General features: G+C 38.5%; 1 protein-coding gene across 6 annotated transcripts in view; it reads right to left on the bottom strand.

The window, feature by feature from the left end:
• Positions 1-2,171: 2,171 nt before the first annotated feature.
• The window catches only part of camk2d1 (calcium/calmodulin-dependent protein kinase (CaM kinase) II delta 1), a 131,074-nt gene continuing 111,484 nt past the window's right edge, over positions 2,172-21,761 (bottom strand). For 4 of the 6 annotated variants that reach the window (XM_041779152.1, XM_041779155.1, XM_041779153.1 and 1 more), the window contains exons 14-18: positions 17,030-17,078; positions 4,965-5,040; positions 4,783-4,877; positions 4,462-4,690; positions 2,172-2,396 (exon numbers count right to left, since the gene is read on the bottom strand). In XM_041779152.1, coding sequence (XP_041635086.1) covers positions 2,393-2,396; positions 4,462-4,690; positions 4,783-4,877; positions 4,965-5,040; positions 17,030-17,078 — 453 coding nt within the window. In that variant the 3' untranslated portion in view covers positions 2,172-2,392. Of the gene's footprint in view, positions 2,397-4,457; positions 4,691-4,782; positions 4,878-4,964; positions 5,041-17,029; positions 17,079-21,761 lie in introns of those variants that run through there. The other 2 variants (XM_041779154.1, XM_041779157.1) reach the window with 1 other exon arrangement.

Here is a 21,761-nt window from a genome sequence, read left to right as displayed (position 1 = left end):
AATGGCAAGGAGGTAGGTGAATGCTAACATTAGCTGCCTGATTATTTTTAAAGAAATGTATTCATTTAATTCCTACTCTTCATAAAGCAATTTAAAAATCCTTGGCATTCCAACACTTTTAAGCTAATGAAATATCAACTATAAGTTGCTAACTGCTAAGTTTAGCTCTACCCTTCCTGTTGTTTTGTATCACACTTGTATTACACCTAAGAAGAAAACAAAACAAATTAACAAATAGGACCACTTTAAAGCCAACACAACTGCTTATGAAGAAATGCAAACTTTACTCTTTTACTATCAAGTTAACAGGAAAGCTAGTTGCTGCCAATTGGCCTTGGCTGTAGCTGAAACAGCTAAAGCCACAATAACATACTATAGCATTTTTTACTGAAAAGTAAATAAAATACTGGACTTTTAAGCTTACAAAAATGCAACTAATGTTAGCATTAAACCTCTTCTTATCTGTTGTTTTTGTTGCCTAAAAATGAATACCCTTTCCTTACGTGTCAGACAATATATTTCTAAGATAAAACAGCATTCACTCTCTCCATGCTGAAGCTAGTAATCAGCTAGTAGGTAGAGTTGGGCTAAAAAAAATCAGCCTGATAAGGCCTTTGTACTGTGTTAAATTATAATTATTTCAAAGGAAACTGTTAGCATTCAGCCAATTTTAATTAGACTGTTAAAATATCTATTAAGTTGCTAATAACACGTTTGCTTTGGCTATTGTCTAACAGTAGCTTATGGCTTGTGGTCAAACATGTTGCTTTCCCATGATAAATGGCCCAATGTCTTTTCATATCATATATTTACCATAAAATGTAATTTCTGATTCCCATAGATCTCAAAATAGTAAAACCATAATAAAGGTTTACAATTTTAATAATTAAAACCTTTATGAGCTCATAGGTTGCTAATTGCAAATTTGGAATGTTATGTTAAAATACCAAATATTAAATATCCCATCAGCAAACATTTGTTGGTTTAAATGCCTCTCTATTGTTTAAATCCACTTTACAAATACAGTCTACTATTAGTAGCAACTTAGCCAAATGTTAGCTAATGGTCCAGTTTGCCACTAAGTTGCCATGCCAACTTTGCTATTAGCTAAAGAGTGAGCAAATTTGATGATTTTTAGTCTGTTTACTCCTTGTTTCATACATCAATTCAAAAGGAAACTTCTAGCACACAGCCACTGTCATGCTAACTGTAAGGCTATGTTAGCTGGTGTTAGATGCTAACTTCAGTTGTTGCTTGATGTTACTTAGCAAATCTTCTCATTTATTTTTGACAAAGTTGAATCTGATTTAGGCCTTCCTATGGTTGTGTAATCCATTTTCAAAGAACTGTTAGCATTTAGCAAATTTCATTAAATTGTTACAATAGCTAGAAAGTTGCTAAATACTTAGCCTGCTTTGGCCATTTTTTTAATGGTAGCTTATGATTTATCAAACATGTTGCTTTCCAAAGAAAAAGTCCCAATTTCCTTTTTTGCAAGTACCTGCCTCTTTCGTTGCTTTTTGATTTTCCAATAATAAATCCATATTGGTCCAATTTTAATAATTAAAACCGTGAAATTAGCACACAACATACCAGCATTTGAACTTCCCATTCTGAGCATGGTGCCAGAGGAAAATGGTCCCTGTGTGAATATGATCAACAGCCTTATAGACTTCTATAGAGCTCTATGTTTACATTCTATCAAAAGATATTGTGTGATAATGGAGGTCCAAATAAAGTTAATATTTCCCTTTTAAACATGTAGTTTAAATTCCTAGTAAACATAACCGGTGCTGTTGTCACACCAGAATGAAAATGAATGTGACAATGCTACTGCTAGAGATTAAGAGAGCGATTTACATCGATTACCAAAATCTATACATCACCAAAACAAAAGCGAGCCTATGCCTGAGCTTTAATAGATTGCCATTCTGAGGCGATACATGAGTAAAAAGCAGATATGTGATATATTGGTCAAAAAATAAACATCACAACAGCTCAAAAGTCATCAACATGTGCAATATTTAAATGAAAAACTGCCACTACATGATGACTGAAGTTTCACAGATGTCACCAGCCTGTTAAAAATGAACTGGCTCCTTTAGAAACCGTTTCTATTTAAATCTAAAAAACATGCTGCCAGTAATAGAATGAACACTCGTACTAGAAAATGACAAAATCAAGACTTTACTCCCATGGTTAAGGTTTGCTTTTCTCCAGTACAAGAATCTTCAGTCCAGCAGCGACAATATGTAAACAACACACTGAGTGGGCGGAGCTCTAGCTATCATGGGCAGGGATTGGCTGAAGGAACTGTTGGACACTTGGTGGGCGGGGTCTGTTCAGCTGGCTGCTGTAGGCTGGAGGGTGTTTGTAGTCAAAAATCGTCTTCTCAACTGAAAAATAAAACACAAACATTATTTACATGATGAAAAGGGCATCGAGTAAATGCAAAATCCACTGTAAATGATCAGGCTTGTTGCTGATGCCATTGTTTGCTTAGATAGGTCATATAGAAGCATAGGTTTTTATCTTAGTGAATTTCAGAACCAGTCAAAAACTCCTCAGGGGAGCTTTAAATAATCTAAAAACTGAGATTTTTCCAAAGAAGAAGATCATTAAAGTTTCAAAAATTAAGTATCTATGGTTTTACCAAAATTTTTATAGTGATGACAATCTGAAAGGTACATAAGAACTGTGAATTACTAAAGATTTCAGTTGTGAACAAGCTGCAATGGCAACAATTTATATAGAGGTCATTTAGACAGTATTCAGAACCCCTTCACTTTTAACAGTTTTGTTATTTAAAAGTCATTTAAATTCACTTTTCTCTTATTAATCTAAACTCCCATCATGGCAAAGTGAAAACTGAATTTTGGAAAATTTTCAGGTGTTTTAAACAAACCTGAAATATTACATTGACACAAGTACTGAGACCATTTGCATCAACGCTTGAAAACTGTGAAGGCTCCCAAAACATATTGGCCATCACTCTCAACAGGAAGAAGGCACAACCAGGACTCCTCCAAGAGCTGGTTGCCTGGCCAAACTGAGCAACCGTGGGAGAAGGGCCTTAGTAAGAGAGGTGACCATGGTCATTCAGACTGAGATCCTATGAGGAGATGGGACAACAAGTTCCCAAAGGACAACCATCCCGGCAGCCTTCCACTGATCTGGGCTTCATGGTAGAGTGGCTGAATGGAAGCCTCCCATCTGTGCAAAAACATGAAAGCCTGCTTGGAGTTTTCAAAACTGTACCTGTGAGAAACAAAATTCTCTGGTCTGATGAAACCAAGATTTAACTGCTTGGCCTCAATTTTAAACAGTGTCTGGAGGAAACTAGGCACTTGTCCAGTATCATCCCAACAGTAAAGCATGGTGGTGGCAGCATCATGCTGTGGGGATGCTTTCAGCAGGAGGGACTGGGAGACTGGTCAGGGTTGAGGGAAGGCTGAATGGAGCAAAGTACAGAGATATCCTCAATGAAAAGCCTGTTCTACAGCTCTCAGGACGCCAGACAGGGCTAATGGTTCACCTTCCAACATGACAATGAACCTTAAGCCTGTTACACACTCTGCAAGAAAAGAGAAATTTGTTTGTTTTCTCGAGGTGGCAAGAACAAGAACAGTTAGTTCTGGCCTCAGCATTTCATACTGTATGAGAAACTCAAATGCAGAACTCCTCATAGGGCTCTCCCACTGGAATGACAACCTTTCTGCTTTTCTACATTAAGCCACACCCACTCAAAGTTTCTGACCAATCACACAATAGTTGTTGGACACCACACAAGAAAATAGCTCTGCCCAGATGATTTTTCAAGACCAAGCTACAAGTCATCTTTTTCCTGCAGGCCTGGGAGAGAAGACACATTTTTCTGTTCTTGCGTAGTATGTAACAGGATTTAGACCACAGCCAAGACAACACAGGAGTGGCTTGGGTGTGATTACGTAGATATCCTAGAGCGGGCCAGCCAGAGCCCTGACTTAAACCCTATCCAACATCTATGGAGAGACATGAAAATGGCTGCCCACCAACAAAAACAATCTGATTGAGCATGAGTGGATTTGCAAAGAAGAACATCATTGCACAAAAGCACTGGCTTTGGTGAGTGGGCTGTAAGCTCGATTAGCAACCGTCTAAACAATTGGTAAAGCATGAACTTATCAAAACACTATGATAGAAAACTACTGCCTGTTCTCAATGCAAACTGCTACTACACATTAAGCTAAAATGGAGTTGTGAGTGCTTTTAGTGATGCAATATGAGATGATGTTGGATGTACAAGCAGTTTTAGCAGCTTCAGCGTTATTCGAGAATCAACACTAATTCAAAAGCCTCTTTCAATCAAGGCTAAGTATTTGCCCCTAAAAATGTAACCTACGAGTCACTCTTTGAAAGATCTGGATAAATTATGTCCTTAGTTCCCAGTTCTATAAAGGGGAGTTGGCGATGGCGTCTTACTTGGTGGGCACAGTGGGCGAGCCGGAGCGGTGGAAGTGGATGTTCTGCCACTTGCTGTCTCGGCGGTGCCAGATGCGGGTCTCCTCTGACTGCATGGTGCGGGGCATGCCGTCTCTGTCGATGTACTGGGTGAGGCGGATGTAGGCAATGCAGGCGGCCTCGTCACCGATCAGGTGCACGTGGGGGTTGAGCAGGATGGTGTGGATGGGCAGTTTCCCTTTGGCCAGAGCTGCAAAGAAGGATAAAGGGTTAAGCTGCTGTAGAGTTATATAAAGAATCTGTCCCAATGGAAGAAGTTGTCCAGTTGTGATAAATCTTTACCATTCTCAAAGTAGAAGCGGTGGAAGTCTGTTCCCTCCACCAGGTTGCCCAACGCCTCGGGCTCAAAGGACGTGAGGCCGGGGTCACAAATCTTCCTGAAGTAGAAAAACAAACATACAGGAGTCAAACGAAAAGCTCTGTTAAATATTAAGAGTGAAGTAAATCAAAGTAGTATGACTGACGTGTAGGCCTCAAAGTCTCCATTGTTGATGGCCTCAATCAGCTGCTCGGTGACTTTAATGATCTCCTGTTTACGAGCTGTAAAGACAAAGAAAGACAAAGAGGTTCATCAGATTTAGACACAAATCACCTTATCATAGTGAAAAGAATAAGTTAACAAGGAGAATTCTGGTGTTTTTAAATCTGCCTCGTTGTAGTTTTGAGTCTAAATGACTAGGAGGAATAAAAGTTTGGGTGCTGTTCCAGTAGACTAAGTTAAGAAAGCCTAAGGTATACCAGAAGTGTAACCTTAGTTTTTGTTTGTTTCATGGCCACTAGCTGATGCTGCTCCCAAACTTTTGTTACTATTAGTCACTGAGAGTAAAGCAGATGTATGAGGAAAGAGGAGCATGCTGATAAAGTGTCTGTTATTACAGACTGGTGGAGAGATTCCTCCATGGAGCCAGATGATAATGTTGGTCGATTTGTCTCAGAGTCAGGTGTTTTGGTCTGTGGAAAAGTTCAGTGATGGCTGAATAAAGTGTGGACTGTGTCATTCATATTTAAGACCATTATATTGGTGTTTTCTTTAGATATGAACAGTTTTAGCAAAGCTAACACCGTCATCTCTTGCTATTTCATTCAGAACTGGGATTTAAAGTACTGCTGAGCACAAATTAGCAAGTAACAAGGAAATAACATCATCCCACAGCCTGGTGTTGATTATGTTAAACAGCACTCTAAAAAAAATTCCTTAAATATATGCTTCTCATTACTTGTTTCACAAAGTACGGAACAACTTGCTTCTCCAGTGATGTTCCCTAAAAAGTCTGTAGACACTTTGACGGCCGGGACCATCAAAACTGAACCTAACTGAAACTTAGGGATCCACAAATGCATGCATGACGGGCCAAACAGAGTAAAAAGATACAGTGAGATAGTAAACATGTACAGCTCCAGAGCTAACCTTAGCTGTACAGGATGCTGCTGCCGTAGTGTTTGAACACTGAACTTTGTTGGCTAAAATCCATGCTGAAGCTTACTGGGAGATATGCAAAAACATCCTCTCTGCTAAGAGAAGCTTTCACTGATGCTCTTTGCTCTTGTTTTGAAAAGAAATGTAGTCAAGGTCTTGCCAAACAGCTGCTTTTCTACAGCTATATCCAAGCTAATCGCTTCATCAGCAACCACTGTATACATCGGCTTACAATACAACAAGGCCCCACCCATAATGATCACGCGAAAACATCTTTTCTGCCAAGAAGAGCTCTCAGTGTGACTCTTTCCTCCTGTTTTGATAAAGACAAGTGGTCCAGTTCTCATAAAACTACTGCTACACCATAGCAGCACCCAAGCTAACCCCTACGCTGGCTGCAGCCATTGCTATAGTTGCACAGTACAACTTAAAGCCGCCTGTAGCTACTGCTGTGTTCTGCTTAAATGAGCGTGATTTACATTTAAGACTGGAGCTTTCCAAGATGGATTCCACTGATGACACTCTGGCAAATCCATCTTCGCTGCAAGGTTAAGGAGAAGTGAGCAGTTGGAAAAACTCTGATCTGTTTTCATGGTCAAACATGAGAGAAAATTATGGTAAACTTGGAGTGTTACATTTAAAAAAGATGGATAAAAACCATCAGCATTGGCTAAATTGTTCTGTAAAACAACTGTATAAATATTGGCCCTCACTTTCACAGTAGGTGCATCACTACTGAGAACTACTGTATGTTAGCTGTGAGCTAACAGTATTGTCACATCTAGTGCTGCACAGTTTATCTAGCCACAATTGCAATCACAATTCCACGCTGTACAATTACATAATTGCTTAAAAGGCTGTGATTATTTTAGTATTAAGAAGTATTTGAAAGGTTTGCAAAAAATGCCTGCAGGAAAGCCTTTAAGTTTACAATTGTGCCACTACTGCAGTTTGTAAAAGTATTTTGAAAGCAGTACTATTAAAACAGTAATCTCTCTATATGTATCTATATATATATTCTACTTAATATTTGTATGTTTTGAGAAATGCACAACTCAAAACACTTTCTATTCTCTGAATTTTCTTTGATTACAAAGCAAGTAGACTCATGATACCATTTATGAATTTATATTATAATTTGCAATACTCTCCGGTATAATCACAACCGCATATTATTATCAAATTATGAGGCACTAGTAGCATGACTGTTAGGGATGTAAAGTTATACTCAGCCCATGATATGATTCAAATTCTGATTTTTCTTTAAAGAAACAATTTGAAAATTATATTTTCTTCTGTGTTTGTTTTTCTTTTACACAAAGAAGTCTTTTTTCAACTCTTAACTTTCTGATTCAAAAACCTCCAAACCTGCACATTTTTCATACTTATTACCTTGAAAAATAAACTTAAAATAAGAATGTCTCTTTTGCAAGCAGAAAATGTAAAATTGAAACAGTTCCCAAACAAAATAATGTGACACTAACATTTCAGTACATGTCACTTTGAATCACTGGATCCCAGCCTGGGAGCTGGGACCCCTAAGGGTGGTGCCAAAGATCGAAACAGGGTTTGTCTATAGATCTGGATATTTTAGCTAAAACAATGATAAAACAATCATCACATATTTTATACCAGTGGTTTTTAACTGGTGGGATGCAGTGACCTTTTCAGGGGGTCAAAAATGTGTTCTAGGAAAAAAAAATGCACAAAAACTTTTTGAAATTCTTTTAACAAATGCTTGTTTTGTCCTTTCTCTTTCATTTGTCACATATTTTGTACTGTATGGTTCAAACTGTTTCCATTTTTCCTACTGTATGGTTCAAACTGTACCATTTTTCCTTAAATAAATCCATTTGTTCGAAAAAAACATTTGAAATTTGGATCGCAATTTCTTACTGATGATGGGTCCCGAGGTTTGACCAGTTGAGAACTACTGGTTTATACAAATGTTTTAGATAAGAAAAACATCCAGACCTAATTCCTTAGGGTTTTTTTAATGAAATAATAAGAGATGCTGATTTTTGACAGCAAATAACTTTTTTTACATGTGGGTCTAAGAGGGGCTCAGCTTTTCTTAGATACAAGAAGGAGGTTTGGAACCAATGAATACTAAGATATATGTTTTCTTTTTTGATATAAACCTAATGCAGTGATAAAACAACACACCACTATACATATTTAACATGAAAGGACAATGAACAACCTCTAGTTACAAAGTTATATTTAATATTTCAAGATTTGGCAGTGCAAAAGAAACTAAGTTTTGCAAAGAGGGGGATCCCACCAGAGTCCGATGCTATAAGGGGGCCGTATGAACCCCTGGTTTAGTCACTTTTACTGTAATTTAGACATTTAGTGTTAAACTGTTTCATGTTGTCGCTCTAAGCTATAACCGTGGAATAAAAACACCAGAATTCCTCTTGAACAGAAGCACAAACATCGACCATTAAAGCACAATGTTCACAGACGTCATCAGAAACAGACAGAAAACCAGAGACACAAAGAAATCAACAGTCAGAGACCAACAGTAAGGTTAGTCAGCATGGATCAACAGTGGACAACATCAACATTACCTTTCATGCTAAGTAGGTAAGCTAGGAAACAATGGATGCAGAGAGTAAGTGCTGTTGTTGTGGCTGACTGTCAGAACACAGAGCAGAGACACGGACAGGATGGAGACGGTGAAGTGGAGGAGTGATTCATACACACTGTGATTTATTTTACCTTCTACAGTCGGAGACCCGCTGCTGTTCCCGGCTAACTGCACACTCACAGTCTGCTGAGTTATCTGAGCGTCCATTCGCTCCACTGACAATAAAACCAGCAAACTAACCACAAAAAAGTGACGAATCTTCTTCTCCTCCATAACTTTGCTTTCAGAGCTGCAGCCTCACGGCGGCTTTTAAAGAAGAATGAAGACGGGCAGACCGTTTAACCAGAATACCTTCACGTGATTGGCTGATAAAAACCTTGACTCAGCTGAAATAATGGTTGGAAATGCCCTTTTGGTCCAGCTGTGGACTTTACTTGGCAAACAACAAACTCAGTTCTAATATTTGCAGAGGCACTATCAGATTGCACACCGACCCCTGCAGAGACTAACTCATTCTTTGATAGTTGTTTTAGGAAAATAAGGAGGATAATTTGGATTTTCCTCTTAATATTCCAACACCTGCTGATGTGTAAGATGCCAAACATGTAGGAAAAACTGGAGATCAGAGCTGGACTAGTACTACAAAACCATAATATCTACTGGGAGTTTGGTCTTCTGTCATTTGTGAGACCAACAACTAAAGTATGGAGAAGAAACTACACCATTAGGGAATTGTTCTGCATTTATTTGATAAAAAAACTAATCTTTTGGCAAATTTTAATCCCAGAAGTTTTTCCAAGGAAAAAAACTACAACTTTTGTCTTGGGGTTGAGGTCAGGGCTCTGTGCAGGCCAGTTTGAACTCATCAAACCATGTCTTTATAGTCCTTGCTTTGTGCAGTGGGTCACGGTTATGTTGGCATAGAAACAGGCCGCCCTTAAACTGTCGCCATAAAGTAGGAAGCATAGTATTTTCTAAAATGTCTTGGTATGCTGATGCATTAAGATTAGCCTTCACTGGAGTTAAGGGGCCTAGCCCAAACCCCGTAAAACAGCCCCATACCATTATCTGTCCTCCATCCAAACGTCACAGACTCATCAATCTGACTGCCAAACAGAAACATATGATTGGCCGCTCCACAGAACATGTTTCCACCGCTCCACAGTCCAGTGTCAGTGTGCTTTACATAACTCCATCTGACTCTTAACATCGGACTTGGTGATGTGAGGCTTGCAAGCTACTACTCAACCATGGAAACCCATTCATGATGCTCCCACTGCACAGTTTTAGAGTTTACATTAATGCCAGTCAAGTCACAATAGTTACGGATTTTTCATTAGTTTTCATTTTTTATTTTGTTTCCACTTTCTGTGTTAGATTTCAGTTTGGTTTTAGTAAGTTTTTACTGCTGGTTTGTTCATTTACTTTAGTTTCTATTTAACAAAAATGCTTTTATTTAGTTCAATTTTTATTTGTTTTGGTGTAAATTTTAGTTGTAGCTTGTTTCAGATACATGTCAGGGCCGAGTGAACACCATTCATTTTTAAAAACATATTCAAACAGGCCACTCTTATCTCTTATTTATCTGTTGATGTTTGAATACAACTCAAAACATAAATCTACCACTGTGTGAAGTCTTGACCAATCAATTCAGGCCATTTTACACTACCCAGACTTGGGTGTAGGTGCCAGTCAGTATGCTTGTGTCAAAGACTAAAACTAAGGATATTTTGTCTCGTTTTTATTTCATTTTTGTAAGTGCACTATACAGTTTTAGTTAGTGTGTTTTCTGACAAAGCTTGGTTTTATTTAGTTTCAGTTAAATAAAATGATTTTAAAATTTTAGTTTTAGTTATTTAGTTAGTTTTATTTAAGTATAATAACCTTGATGCAAGTGGAAGGTGGCAATGGCAACTTCTAGCCTTAGCAGTCACTGACCCTGCTCTGTGATTTTGGCTGTCTGCATCATAGCTGAGTTGCTGCTGTTCCTAAACTCTTCCACTTTCTAAAAACATCACCTGCAGTTGACTGTGGAATATCCAGCAGGGATGAAATTTCACCAAGTGTCTTATTGCCAGGGTGGCATCAATCACAGTACTAAACTTGAAGTCACTGAGCTCTTCAGAGCGACCCATTTAGGATCACAAATGTTTGAGACTGCATGGCTAGGTGATGATTTTATACACATGTGGGAACAGGTCTGATTGAAACACCTGAGTGGCCAAATACTTTTGTCCAGCCTGTGTAGTTTTGGCAGACATATTGAACTACACTGATTCACACTAACATATGCCATGCTCATATTGCCCTATCACATTCATCCTCCTATTTTTAATCTGCTAGATTTCTGGTCTCCCAAACTTCCTCTACCTTTGCCATCATTTGCCGACTTGTACCAGCACTAGTCTTGAAATTCCCACCTCCAACCAAGCGTCCACCTACAGGCTCCAACTTCAGGCAGAAAAAACACGTTTTGTGCCGCAGAAACCCAAATAATCCTAAATAACACTACCACAGAATGGAACTTATTCTGTACCTGATCAAAGAACCCTTTTCTTATAATTTCTTCTCATTTCACTCTGTTTAATAACTAAGAGGCATCAGTAGGTCAGCCTCTGCTGGCAGGACACTGAGATGACTCGTCAGTATGTGAAGTGGAAGTAATGTCCTTTGAGCTTCTCTGTCAGCTGTGTGATAAATAGTTTTTTCCTCCAGGAGCTCTTATTAGAGCAAAAAGAGAGAGAGAGAGAGAGAGAGAGAGAGAGACGGAGGGCTGGCACACTAATGGGTAGAAACCCACACAGAGCTGAGGGTGATAAACACAAAGACACTAAGCAGGTCAACGGATGCTTGGCGGGCGCTGGGCTTTCGTGCCAAAAGACACGAAGAAAAGAAGCTTTTACTGTTAGTCTAGGATGACACAACGGGTCAAACGGGGACAAAAACACTAAAAGTGAGGATAAATTAAAGGTCTCAAGCTTCTGTGTGGAATCTTATTTAAGTAAACTGCATTAAAGACATGATATTCAGAAACAAAACTACTTGTTTGATATTCTGAATCTTTTCAAGAAACCAAAGTACATTGATTTAAATTACCTGAGCATGCTTCTGACATATTCAGATCATTCTAAGTAACTGAGACTCCACAGGCATATTAAAGAAAAGATAATAGTCTTTCTAAACTGCCAAACTGAGTAAGGACTAAAACGAGGTTATATGTGCCTGCAAGGGCTTAAGTTGTCTGACAGTGAAAGTACAATGGTGGGCCAAGAAGAAGGGATGAGATGAGGTCTGATCAAGCGGTGATGACCTTTAACCTTTCACCTTTAAAACCAAATCAGATCATCCTTGTTTTGTAGTGGACATTTGTGCAAAGTTTGAGAAAAGATCTTGTAAATGTTCTGGAGACACCACACGTTGAAACTTCATAAAAAATTTCATAAAAAATATTTGCTCATTTTGTATTTGATGGCAGCAACACATATAAAAAAAGAAGCGACAATGCAAGCAAGTTCTACCGAAGAAAACAGCTGGTGGAGCATTGTACACTAATAAGGTTAATAAGCAACATGTCAGTAATATGACTGTGTATAAAAAGGGCATTTAAAAGAGGCAGAGTCTCTCATACATAAAAATGGGCAGAAACTGAAAGAAAACTTTGTTTAAAAACTGTGAAACAATTACAGAATAATTTTCATACATGTAAATTTGCAAAAACTTTGAGTATCCCACCATCTGAAGTCAATAATATCATCAAAAGATTCAGAAAATCTGGAGAAATCTCTGTGAGAAAGAGACAAGACTGAAGGTCAATATTGGATGCTTAAATCTGGGTATAAAAGGAGCATTTAGAGACTTTGAAATCACTGCATGGGCTCAGGAACACTTCCAGAAATCATTGTCTGTCAACACAGTTGGCCATGCCATCCACAAATGACAGTTAAAGTTGGATCATGCAAAGAAGAAGCCACATATGAACAGGATCCAGAAACGCTGCTCTCTCCTCTGGGACTAAGCTCATTTAAATTGGAATGAGACTTATGGAAAACTGTTCTGTGGTCAGATCTGAAATTCTTTTTGGAAACCACTGATACCATGTCCTATGGACTGAAGAGGAGAGGGACCATCCAGCTTGTTATCCTGCCTCAGTTCTAAAGCCTGCATCCCTGATGCTATGGGGTTGCAGTAGTGCCTATGGCGTGGGCAGCTTACACATCTGGAAAGACACTATCACTGCTGAAAAGTAGAGAGAAGTTTTAGAGCATCTTATGCTCCCATCCAGACAATGTCAGAGAAGGCCTTGAATTTTCAAGCAAGACAGTGCTAAACCACATTCCACATTCATCACAACAGCATGGCTTCACAATAGGAGAGTCTGGGTGCTGACCTGGCCTGCTGGTAGTCCAGGCATTCCACCAATTGTAAACATTTGATGCATCAGAAAAGGATACATTCCAGGAAAGAAGACCCAGCAACAATCCTACATCAGATAAGAATGAGATATGGTCCTCCTCAAACCTCCAGTACCTGGTCTCACTTCCCAGACGTTTAAAGACTGTTGTTTAAAGAAGAGGGGATGCTACACAATGGTAAACATGGACCTGTCTCTACTTTTTTGAGATGCCATCAAATTCAAAATGAGCTAATATTTTTCATGAAATGATAAAATGTCTCAGTTCTATCATCTGATATGTGTTTTGTGTTCTATTATGAATAAAATATGGGTTAATGAGATTTGACAATCCTTGTATTCTGTTTTTATTTACATTGTTACACGGTATCCCAACTTTTTTGGAATTGGGATTCTCCTCTGAAAGGGGTTATACATCATACCTGGGGAGGGTCCATTCACCTGGGCTGAGCAACTCCCTTTATTTTGAAAACTGAAGGGGTTTTTGAGTTAATAAATATCAGTGTTTTCATTTTTAAAAGCCCAAATTTCAAATTTTGTCACAACACCCTCAGCTCTACTTGAACCTCTCTGGAACTAAAGTATAATACCCATAGCTATTTGCTTTAAATGAGAAACTACTGGCAAGTGGAGTAGGAAATAAAATGACATGTTTCCAGAAACTCAGCGGTTTTAACCGAGCAACTAGCCCCACTTTGCCAGTAATATTGTACTCTGCTGTTCTGAAACTGTCCATCTAGGTAGCCCGATGGCACTGGTTTGATTTAAAGTTGTCTATAAAACACCAGAGCACGCTCTAAATGTCATACAAAGTTAGAATTCAGTTCACACATCCTAATATAAAAGACAAAACTTTGATTAAAGTCTTGGAGTCCAAGCCCCAACTATAAGCGAAATAAAAGCCCAGAACAAGACAGAAAAACTTTACAACTCTTGGAGTACCCGAAAGTCTTTGTCACCACCAAGAATTTGCATTTATTTTTGGCCTAAAAGTTACGTAGCACATTTTTAGATCACTGTTTTAAAATCTTCGGGAAATTCCCTGTTTAAATCTCTCCTATTCCTATAATACGGCCACCAAATGGGAAGTTGCATCATTACTTGATGTGGTGCCAGGTTATAGAGAATTCTCAAAGACCAAGTTTGAGAACCGTCCTCTTCAAGAGAAGTCAGGGTGTCATTACCTCTTGTGGCCTGTTGGGGGTGCTGCTGGAAAGCAGCTCTACACTTCACCACAGTGGGGGAGGTGACATTCAGTCTGGTTTAAGAGACTCTCACAGAGATCTAATGGGGTTTGTTTGGGAAACTTGAAGGAAATAGAGAGAAAATCAAGGCTAAAGTGAGAAAATAAATAGCATGAACAAATTTTAAATAACTAAAATTTCCATTTTCTGCTACAGTTGCCTGAGGAGCCAATCTAAAGTTATTGTGGAGGTTTAGAATAAAATATATATATTAACAACCAACAACAAATCTTTGTCTTTAAAATTTTCCATTTTTATTTCATAAATAATTCACTATTCCACTCCAAGTAAACTCAAATATGTTCAAAGATATTAAAAGTGGGGAAGTTTGCAGTGTCTTTTTAGAACCGGGACTTTGACTTACACTGGGAGTCGTCGGGGCCCAGGCTGGGCAGGGGCCCCCCGTGCTCGGGGTCAGACCCTTGCATGGGGGAGTGATGGGGGCCGCACTGGCATGAGGCGGAACGGTCAGTGATAAAGACCAGTAAAGAAGAGGTGAAGAAGAGGAGCACGTAGGTGGCCACCAGAGCCCACAGGATGTAGTGACAGCACTCCTCACCGGTGGGCAAAACGAGAGGGGAAGACCAGCAGGAGGACAGAGGGGAGGAGAAGGGGGAGGAGAGGAAGGTGGCGGATGAAGAAGAGCAGGAAGAGGAGGAGGAGGAAGAGCGAGAGCGAGATGGGGAGGCAGGACGGTAAGAGGAGGAGGGATCGAGGTGTCTAAGATGTAAGATCTGAGGTCTGGAAGAGTAACTGTGGGCTGAGGATGGATGTATGGATGGATGTATGGATGGATGTATGGATGGATGGGTGGATGGATGGATGGATGGATGGATGGATGGATTTAAAGTAATGGTACATTGATGATAGGGTGGATAGATGTATTGAAGTTATGGATCATGGTTGGATGATGGATGGATGGAAAGTAACAGTGGATGGATGGAGTGGTAAATGTTGGATTGATGGATAGATGGATGGAAGGTTATGGTGGATGGTTAGATGGGTTGATGAGTGGATAGATAGAAAGAAAGTTATAGATTAATGGTTCAGTAGATGGATGGTTGGAAGGATGGGTGGATGGATGAATGACAGGAAGTAGGAATGATTGGTTTACATTTAAGGGAAGACATGAAAACATGAAATGAAAAATGAATGACAGCATGCAGGAAATGACAGATGGTTCAACCAGCTGCTAACAGATCAGTTGAGAAAAGAGCCTGTGAAATGTTGAGGGATGATGAAGGGAATAAAATAATCATTTTGAATACTTCCTTTCTGTCGAGTGTGATGGTGACTGAGAAAAAATGCTAAAGTCACTGGTTTTACAGTAAGATCTCTATTACAATAAAAGTCCTTGTGTGTTTAAGGATAAATATCTATAAGTGAAGCATGGTGCTCATTTTAAAGTGATAATGCATCCATTAAGGCAGAGCAAACATTTCTGAGACCCTCAAACAAGGAATTTCAGGAAGATTGATTTTGTTACAGGGAGAAAACTTAATGAAAGTATTAAAAAATGAACACTAGAGTAAATACTTGATATTATAAGGTTCAGATGTCTTCTGACTTGTCTACTGTGCTGTATGGGATTTTTAAAGGGAATTAACACATTAAGGAGCAGTCGCTACAGTGAGTATTATCTCTATGGGGATCCATTTCTTAGTGTTTTCAGACGCCAAGAATAAAATATCACTTTACTGAAGTCTTTCAGTGGCCAAACAAGAACTTTTCTTGGTCATACTTGATCAGGCACATTTGCTACTGAAGATAATGTTGCAGCCTGTTTTAAAATGCAGAGAAAATAAAGTTTAAAGTTGAACATGTTTTCCATATCATTCAGTAGAGAAGAAAAGGAAATGCTAGCTGCTCTTCTATCTTTCAAATTCCTGCAGCAGACAAGTTCCTCCACAAAAGAAAGACTGTTGAACTCACAAAAGACGCCAACATTTCTATCCTCCCTCTTCAAATTTCCTGAAAGATTTCAAACTTTCTAAACACTATGATTGCTAGACAGGAGGTATTATTGAGCTGTTCTAAAGAACAATGGCAGAAATACATGATAAGAAAGAAATTTTGTCTTTGAGATAAAAACGAGGACGAGCTGTTATCATCAGAGCGGTGAAAGACAATATCAGCGCTCTGTTGAATGAGATTACTGGATCCAATAACAATGGAGGCGTTTTTATGAGCTACAAGATCTGAGTATGAAAAGATTTGGAGAATCAGAAAACTATCATATTACGAGTTTTAAATATTTCATCCCATGTTATGAATGTGGAAAGCGGATTTTCTGATGGGTTCGCTGTTCCAACAACGGTCAACGCTGCAGTGAACAACCAGAAAACACAAAAACACGACCACAAATAAACTCCACTCAACAGGAGCAGATGTCTGAATCCGTCAAACTCAAACACAAGACAGTTTCAAAAAGCCTAAAACATCATCGCTTTGACTTTCCCTCTTTTCAGAACGCTTTAGGTCAAACATGCTCATGGTACCGGGACATTGACATGAGTAAATATAGACCATGATAAATAAAAACAGACTAAGAAAAAGAACATGCAGCACATTCAGACAATGAAAACAACCAGAAACAGACAGAGATGTTGCAGTGAAAAATGTTAGCAGCCTCAACCAGGGGTGTCCCAGCTTTTTCAAAGAGGTGTATCAGTAGCCTCATCATCATGATAGAAAAGCCTGGACACCTTTGGCTGATATAATTTATAATCTGGAACAAACATGATAACATTTGAGCTTCCCTTGGTGAGCCTGATGTCAGAAAAATGATCACTGATTGTTTAACTCTTCAGAGGAATTACTATCAAAGATGTTAGTGTAGTCGTTATTGGTCTGAACCGTCCTACCTCTCACATCCTCGTCTTCGATGGTGGTGTTGGCACTCTCACTGGACTCCTGTCAAACAGATAAAAACCATGAGTTAAAATATCTTAAGATGGCTCATAACACTTTTATTTATACAAATATTTTACCATGTTTCAGATTTCTCTTGATGCTATGAATATTTTTTTTCCCTGATAACAGTTAAATTAGTCAGCAGCACCTTCTCTACATTTTGAATAAATTCTGGGTTGTCATGTTACCAGAATTTTAAAAGCCATTATGATAATAAAAATGTAATAATATTGATAACTGGAAACCAAACTAGAATCCCTGGGCCTTGGGGTTGTACCAGGAAGCGAGCTCTCAATAGCCAGACTTTCTTAGGGTAAAAAGCAATCAGATACCACAAGGCTGGACATGAACCTTCTCTCTTAACTGAAGCTATGCATATTCCATTGAAAAAAGGCATTCGGTTCCAAATTTTAGATATCAATGCCAGGAAGTACAACCCCAATTCCAGAAAAGCTGGTGCACTGTGCAAAATTTAAGTTTAAACAGAAGTCAATGATTGTCAAATCTCATAAACCCATATTTAATTCATAATAGAACATAACATATCACATGTTGAAACTGAGACATTTTACCATTTCATGAAAAATATAAGCTCATTTTATTTTATGGCAGCAACAAATCTCAGAAAAGTTGGGACAGGGCTGTGTTTACCACTGTGTAGCATCCCTTCTCTTTTAAACAAAAGTGTGTAAATGTCTGGGAAGTAATGAGACCAGTTGCTGGAGTTTTGGGAGAGGAATGTTGTCCCATTCTTGCCTTATGTAGGATTCTAGCTGGGTCTTTTCTTTTATGATGCTCCAAATGTTTTCTGTTGGTGAAAGTTCTGGACTGCGGGCAGGCCAGTTCAGGACCTGGGCTCTTCTACTTTTCTATACTCTTCAGCATTGATGGTGCTGTTCCAGATGTGTAAGCTGCCCCCGTCATAGTCACTAATGCAACCCCATACCATCAGAGATGCAGGCTTTAGAACTGAGCCAGGATAACAAGCTGGATAGTCCCTCTCCACTTTAATCCACAGGTTTCTAAAAGAATTTCAGATTCAGATTCATGTGACCACAGAACAGTTATCCATTTTGCTTCAGTCCATTTCAAATGAGCTTTGGCTTTTCTGGATTGTGTTTACATATGGATTCTTCTTTGCATGATCCAGCTTTAACTGTCATTTGTGGATGGCACGGCCAACTGTGTTGACAGACAATGATCTCTGGAAGTGTTTCTGAGCCCATGCTGTGATTCCCAGAACAGAATCATGCCTGTTTTCAATGCAATGTCCCCTTCAGCCTTGTCTCTTGATATTATGGGCTGTAGATGGTGGGATACTCAAAGTCTCTAAATGCACCTTTTATACCAAGTCATGTTTCTGACCTGTTGCCCATTAACCTAATTAGTTACAGACTGCTCTTCCAGCTGTTTTTATTAGTATCAATTTCCTAGCCTTTACGGCCCCATTTTTACTTTTTTGAGATGTGTTGCTGCCATCAAATTCAAAATGAGCTATTTCTCATAAAACAATAAAATGTCTCAGTTTCAACATTTGATTTGTTGTTTATGTTTTATTGTGAATAAAATAGGGGTTTATGAAATTTGACAATCATTGACTTCTGTTTTTATTTACATTTTGCACAACGTACCAACTTTTTTGGTATTGGGGTTGTAGTAATTATTAACCATGAAAAACTGACAGTAGATGATCCCTTAGACATACATTTCTTTGAAAAATATCATTACATCACCCATTGAGAAAATTCTGAGGTATGAATACATAAAAAATATGAAGTCCTAAAGCAATTAGAAGCCAAAGTCCCAACCAGAGATCAGTATAAGCTCTGTTACCATGGTGATCTCACCAGGTTACAGTAGAGCCAGCTTCATAACACAGAATACTCTGACTTTAGGCAGGAAAGAGTGTTTTTATCCTCTAATCGTGCTTTTGGGTACAACCTCCTTGTTAAATATTAGACAGTTTCCTGTCTTGTTACCAAAAACTTCCTGGTATTTTTCAAAATATGAATGTATTTCAGCAATTTAGACAATATGAAGGAGTTTGCTTGAAGTTGTTGACGGATAAGTTCATCTCTTTTGCACTTTTTTCAATACTATCAATAAAACATCACTCTTCTCAAAGTCCCATATTTTTAAATGATAAAATATCTAATCATTAAGACATAGTTCTGCTTATTCCTTTCAAATAGTTAGCTGTAAACATCTTTCCCATCATTTTTATACCATCAACACAAAAACACAAACATAAAAACTGGGTTTAAAAATACAACAAAAGCTAACAAGCTGAGCTAAGAAGCATACTGTTAATTCTACACATCTCTCTTACTTTGCACAAAAACAAAACAACACCACTAAAACAACACCATCATATCACTGCACAAAAGCAAAGATTCAAGCATGCACATGTTCAAACATTGTTGGATTATACATGATCATGTAGATCCAAACATCTGCACAGGGAAATCACCTAAACACAGAGGATGGATTCTTGGTTATTGTAGAGAGGATTTGGCTGGCGTTCGCCTGGGATTGCATGATCTGATGCCTAATCCCTCTGTCACACAACTGTAAAACTGACTCTGACGTCACAATGACAATGGCAGCACATGCTTGTCAAGGGCTTAAATACTGACGCAGTCTGGATAGTACACAAAATTACATCATGATGATGAAGAGCAGTGAGTCAAAGAATCACATGCAGCAGCAGATAACAGCATGCACTATCTGATGGTATCAACCATCCCTGTTCAGACACATCACGTAGTTTATCACATCCAGTGGCACACAGTCATCATCATTAGAAGCAACCTTAAAGGGGTATCTGTATGTGTTTCCAACCTGGGCCTGGTTTTATCATACATTAGAGGTTATACATGAATAGGGTATGGAAAGTCTGTGAATTTCTGCCCTTCAGTCTGCAGCAGTGTCAGTAATGTTAACATGGCAGTGCTGGGCATAAAGGCACATCTCATGGAGTCAGAATACTATGAAAAAGTTCAATCTTTCTAGACATCTGTCGAGTCAGCAGTCTTCCTCATGATTGTGGTTATATGAACTGAACCACAGTGAGAGAATGAAGGTTCAGGAAACATTTGCAAATTAGAATTTTCAGCATTATTCATTTATTTTGAGATAATGATCAAGATTTTAAAAAGAAATAGTCTCCTTTTTGTGTGATGAATCAAGAACATATGGGAGTTTCACTTTTTCAAATAAATTAAAGCAAAAAATTGCAGTCATGAGACAACTAAAAACCTTTTTTACCAGTTAGTTTTTTTACACTTAAACATATGACAAAGCCACAGGCCCCAGGTGTATAAACTGCAGAATTGCCCTTTAAATCTCTACTCTAAACGTTGCACACATCAGCAGCAGACTAGAGCTCTGGAGTCACATGTGACCAGCTGTATACCTTGTTTCCATCAGCTGGGTTGTGGATAACAGTGGTTTGAGGCTCCTTGATTAGGGAGAACCAACAGAGGGAAGAGACGTTGGTGCAGAACAAGAGTGAGTTAGTGTGAGAAAGAGTGACACAGAAGATTTAATGAGAGACAGGAAAGAAAAGTAAAAGTGAGGGAGGAGGTGAGGGAATAAACAGAGTGACTACAGCATACTGATGCACAGACAGATGGGATTTTATGGCTCGTGAAGTCTTGAAATTTTCCTGAACACCAAGTTTATCAAGTTTTACGGCACAAGACGATCAAGTTTTTACCCAGCAATGTCAAAAGGATGACGAGAGGTGATAGAGACAGACGCCAGGATGAATGATCTCCTATCTGTCCTGGTAAACAGCAGTAAAAATGTGCTAAAGCTACGATGTCAAGAAAAGGTTTAAATGAACACTTAACAGGCAGGCAGTGGACCAATAACACTCAGCTCTACACACACGATTAAGAAAGAAAAGTGTGTTAATGGAAATAAGGAAAAGAAAAAAGAAAAAAACCTGTTTTCATGATGTATTTTCTTCTCAGTGATAACTGCTATTGCAAAACTGTTTGCTGTACAAAGGCGCTGCATCACTGTTTGCTGCACCATCAGTTTTATTCCTTTCTTTTGAATGTCAGCTAGTTACACAGGATTTACATAGGAAATGGTTAGTTCATTTTCTATACCTCAAATATAACCTTTCAGCATCAACCCATTTAGGAATTTTGTGTCTGATCTAGGGATGCACAATATTCAATTATTGCCGATATCCAATATGCCGATGTTTCCATTTTCAATTTAATCAATACTAAAACTGACACAATAAATAAATGATACAAAAAATGATATAGGCCAATTTCTACAGCTGATACAGGTCAATATTTCAGCCCATATAGACCTATATTTACTGTTGATATGGGGCTTTACAGCAAATGTTAGCTGATATTTACAGCTGATACAGGCTGATACTTACAGACAATAAAAGTCAATATCCAAAGACAGCATAAAGACAGCACATAGATTTACAGCCAATATAGTCTCATATCTTATCCCAATGTGGGTATACACAGCCAATATATTCAAATAGCTACAGCTGACAAAGGCCGATATTTACCGCTGATACAGGTAGATATCTACATCCAATAAGGGCCAATATTTACAGCTGAAAAGAGTCAATATCCACAGCCAGTAGAGGCCTAAACAATTCAATTCAGGATTATATTTACAGCTAATACAGGCCTGTATTTGCAG

This window comes from Cheilinus undulatus, linkage group 22 (genome assembly GCF_018320785.1).
Source record: "Cheilinus undulatus linkage group 22, ASM1832078v1, whole genome shotgun sequence".
Classification (NCBI taxonomy): Eukaryota; Metazoa; Chordata; class Actinopteri; order Labriformes; family Labridae; genus Cheilinus; species Cheilinus undulatus.
The sequence above is the reverse complement of the archived record's forward strand: the minus strand, read 5'-3'. Positions and strand labels throughout refer to the sequence as shown.